At 51.9% G+C, this 4,601-nt stretch overlaps 1 protein-coding gene across 1 annotated transcript; it reads right to left on the reverse strand.

Annotated features, from left to right (window-relative positions):
* Positions 1-751: 751 nt before the first annotated feature.
* On the reverse strand, positions 752-3,064 carry LOC123181920 (uncharacterized). The gene has a single exon (XM_044594329.1). The coding sequence runs from the start codon at positions 2,885-2,887 to the stop codon at positions 1,073-1,075; it is 1,815 nt and encodes a 604-aa protein (XP_044450264.1). The 5' UTR covers positions 2,888-3,064; the 3' UTR covers positions 752-1,072.
* Positions 3,065-4,601: the final 1,537 nt, after the last annotated feature.

Here is a 4,601-nt window from a genome sequence, read left to right on the forward strand (position 1 = left end):
TGTTTGGTCCTGCTTTGCTTAGGCTCCTGCAGTGCTACTAGTCGGTGCCATCCGTACTCGCACATTACTTGATTAGCTGATTGGATTAGATTCGTCTGAATGAGGCTAGCAAAGTAACAAAGGAATATATTCTGACTTCGCACAAATTTCAGATCAATGCTCTCCTCTCCTCGAACAGCACAGACCGGATCTCATTTTTTCTGGTCACTAACTATTGCTTCACTCAATAGGCATACTGTAACTGGTTCACCTCAAGGCCAACAACCATGAACCATGTTGATGTTGGCATTTCTGCATTTGGGCAGTCCAGCCTTACAAGCCACACTGAACAAGAATGAGCAGAGTAAGATTACTGGCTACGGTACAATCTGACATAGTACTAAACTTTCTATATATATAGAAGCATAAGGCTCCTCCAATTGTCATGCACCTACCACCACATAATTAGATCACTAAGACAGCTAGTGCTACAACAAAATTAGGAAGTGGTCAAGGACAGTGACATTAGGTTCATGCCAGTACAAGCATTATCCTGATCAAGACAACTTAGCTCTGAATGGCCTCATCAAGACACCCCCTGGCTAGAGTTCAAATCAGGCAGCTCACTGTTGCTCCACTCGAACCACATCAACCCGGAACATATATGGAAACACCTGAAGGCACTCAACCATCCAGTGTCCCAGGATTCGTATGCCGTTCACAGACCACACAAACAACAACGGACTGAAGAATGCAAACATTGGACACAACATGACCCGCTGAAATTGCATATGCATTACGCCCCCAAAACGGTATTGGTATATATATTTACATGTACCTGATTTTCGCCCGTAGCTAGCTCTGATCGAACTTCGACCTTCCTGGCCAGCTAGAGCAAGATCATAACAGCGACATAGCTAAATGATCAGACAGTCTCACCATATAAAACGGTTCAGCTATGCCCGCGATATCTGCGGTACACATAAACTGATACCACAATTTCACCACAGCAACCTCAGTTCCGTGGCTATCCTACCCTAGTTTACACAATTGAGCTGTGCACAAACTTACCGAGCATGGAACCAGCAGAGTTTCATCCATTGCAGATGGCATTGAGGAGCACATGCCCTAGCATGAGGTCCACGAAGTACTGGTGACCGATCTTGCCGTCCCGCCATACCAACTTTGCCGGTGCGCGCCCGTAGTGCACGCCGTCGTTGCAACGGTTGTCGTAGTGCCATGGGAACGTCATGTCGAAGTTGTCTATCACCCCGCCTGTGAGCACGCCATGCTGCCTCATCTTCTCCACGAGCACGCCATTGAATAGCTCCATCTTGTTTGGATTGAATGCCAGGTCCCGAGCATACCCGCCAGTCGCAACCGTCGTCCGGTAGAACACCCTTGGCACGGCAAGCCCACGCAACCGCACTTTAGCCATTACGCCGGCCCAGAACTGCGCGGCATACTCAGTGGCCTGAACGTATGCGCGGACACTGCTCCAGTAGCACCCATCATGGAGGCCAGAGTTCAGAATGACAACATCAGGGACACGATCATCGCCTACAAAGTATGACCGGACAAGCTGCCGGAACCCCTTGTGCCGGAGGGAATGCAGGCCGAGATAGTTCATGCTCATGTTCCAGTGGCCGTTGAAGATGCTTGTGATCCGCAGGGTGCCCAGCTCGCCGCTGGGATTCGTGAACACGGCGTCGAAGCGGCGTGTCACTGCGGATGTGTCCTCAACGCCAAGAACGAAGGTCAGGAGGTTGCGGATGGTGTCGACATGGTTGGAATCGCCCCAGAAGAAGAGCCACTTGCCGTCAAGGCACCGCCACGCCGCGTCGGCGGTGAAGAGCTTGAACGAGCAGTGCGCCGAGTAGACCCATCCGTTGCTCTCCAGCGCGTCCAGTGGCCCGTCGCACCACGGTGCCTCGCATGGGTGCTCCGGCTCCAGGCACCGGTAGCGGCCGGCGTCGTCCACATCCACGCACCTGTCGTTCCTGGCGAGCCGCGTCCACCGGCCGGACCAGACGTCCCGCGCGAAGTCGGCGGCCCGGCAGGTCTCCAGTGCGGGGAGCGACGCGTTGCCCGGTCGGAACAGTAGAGGAATGCGGCGGAGCTCGACGCGGTACTTGAACCTCGCGGAGGAGAACTTGAGGCCCTCGAAGCTGCGGAAGAGGAGGACGATGGTGAGGTGGAACTCCCCCGCGGCGAAGCGGGGCGCAACCTGGAGGCGGAAAGTGTAGGAGCCGTCGCCGTTGTCCACGACGGGGGGCCGCGACTTCCACGCCTCCCCGGAGAGATCAATCTCGAAGAAGTCCCCGCCGAGGCAGCGCCGCAGGCCGGTGCCGTCGAGCGCCCAGAACGTGAACTCGTGAATCTCGGCGGCGCTCAGCTTGGTCACGCCCCCCGCAGCCGCGGCACCGTCAAGGGCCGGGACGGAGATGTTGGCCGTGCGGGCGTCGCGGCACGGCGAGCCCCCGGGCGTGAGCCAGCGGGCGAGGAGGTCGCCCGTGAAGTTGGTGGGGTTGGGCACGGAGAGCCAGGAGGGCGGGGGGCTCTCGGCGCGGCCGCCGCCGAGGACGTCCTCAGCGAAGCTGGTGGGGTCGGGCACGGAGGGCCAAGAAGGCGGGGCGCCCTCGGCGGGGCCGGCGCCGAGGTAATGCTGGTACTGGTGGCGCAGCCGGCGGTCGGCGCCAGCGCCGGAGAGGAAGGCGTCGACGGCGAAGAGGAGGACGACGCCGAGGAAGGAGGCGAGCGCGAGCTTGGCGGCGGAGCGGGCGCCGCCGCCGGCGGGCTTCTTGGGGTCCCCGGCGGCGCAGGGGGGGAGCTTGCCCCCGGCGACGTCGGTCTTCTTGGAGTCCCCGGCGGCGCGCGGCCCGTGGGGCGGCGGGAGGAGCGCCGACATTGCCGGGCCGGGGGGGCTACTTCCGGCTCGTTGTGGTGTGGCCACGCATGGGTCCGCGTGTGCGGGCGAGGTGCTCGCGAGGGGAAAAAGGGGCGCCGGTTTCGTTTTGGTTAGGGGGGCGGGCGGTGGTGCGCTGCGAGCTGGGGAGGATTGATTGGGTTTTTTGGGACGGAGGCGACACGAGCCAGGTGAACGTGCGAATTGGATCTTCTGTTGCGCCACAAAATGCATATCCTTTTGGGGTTTTTTCTTGACACGGTACAGACGCATGCGGTTATATAAATGCGCATACACTCATTTTTATGAATGCGCACACGTAACTCCACCCTTATGAGCACCTCAAAGCCGGTATATCATTTTAAGATTTTACGAAGACACCATAAACACCTCGTAGTCGATGAAACGTCTCCTTTCACTGAACGTGCATCGTCGACTTTTTTTAAAATAAATTTAAGATAAATGCAAGCACCCAGACTTGAACCTTGGTGGGCTATGGATATCACTGTTGTCCTAATCATCCAATCACAGGTTGGTTCCGCTTTTCGGGGTTTTTATTTGGAGACGTCGGATGGACATGGGATTGAGATTCTCCTTTCTTTCTGTGCAGAATGTTATACTCCCTCCATATCAAAATATATGTTATTTTTATAGGCTAGTTTAGCCTAAAAATTGTTTTATATTTTGGTATGAAGGTAGTATTTGTACAGAGAAAGGCGTGTGACATTGTTTACACACGTTCAGTTCATGGTTAAAATGACACGTCTAAATTTAGTTATGTGTTTGTCCCTTTGTCGTAACCGTGACTTGACATGTTTGGTTAGGTGGGTATATGTTAAATACTCCCTCCGTATCAAAATATAAAAACCTTTTGATACGCAGGAATTATGTCACACGCTTAGTATGCTCTTGCTAGTTTTTCATGTACATTTTGTGATATCCAAGATTTCTCAAGAGTTTGTTGTGATATTGTTAGACGCAACCAATTGATGCCACCATCTTTCTCACATTGTCTTCTTCGCTCCAAACACCATACGCATGTAGAACGATGGTGTCCGCCTCTCTTAAATAGACTAATGTTTTGCCTTAACGGCCTAGCTCTATTGCGTAATCAGATTTAAATATGGCATAAGCAATAGTGATCACAGGAGGATTGACAATGAGATGTTACTGAGTGAGTGTCAGGTCCATCTAACAATGATATGATAAAGCCGGGATAGCCAATGGCGCCGTGATGTAATGCGTCAGATGAGAAGTCGAAATGCAGTTGAGAAGGTGTGGCCGCGTAGGAAAAGCAAAACGACAAGGTAGCATATTGTACATCCAAGATTTTAGCTTAATTTGTGTACCACGGTCTCAATCCATCAGTTATCTATCTATCTACTACTTATAAAATCTTTCTATTATTTATAAAAACATGAGTTTGGTGAATTTAAATGATCCAAGCCATCCAACCACCTATATTCAACGTCTCAAGCTGCTCTAATGGTGTATTCATCACATCATCAATAATTTGGAAATATGTTAATCGCATTACTCATAATTTGAAAAAAACATTAATTGCATTAGACATAATTAATTTTGGAATCAGCATTATTTGTGATTAATCTTGAAAACAATATTACTACCAAATTGGACGTGTATTGCATGTAAACAATTACTAGTTGTCCCACAGGCTCAAAGAAACAAAAATCATAAAACAATATGAACACTATGT

This window comes from Triticum aestivum, chromosome 1D, assembly GCF_018294505.1.
Source record: "Triticum aestivum cultivar Chinese Spring chromosome 1D, IWGSC CS RefSeq v2.1, whole genome shotgun sequence".
NCBI classification, from domain to species: Eukaryota; Viridiplantae; Streptophyta; class Magnoliopsida; order Poales; family Poaceae; genus Triticum; species Triticum aestivum.

Excerpts from the sequence above, each read along its gene's own strand:
- LOC123181920 (XM_044594329.1), bottom strand. The coding sequence starts at position 2,887 with ATGTCGGCGCTCCTCCCGCCGCCCCACGGGCCGCGCGCCGCCGGGGAC.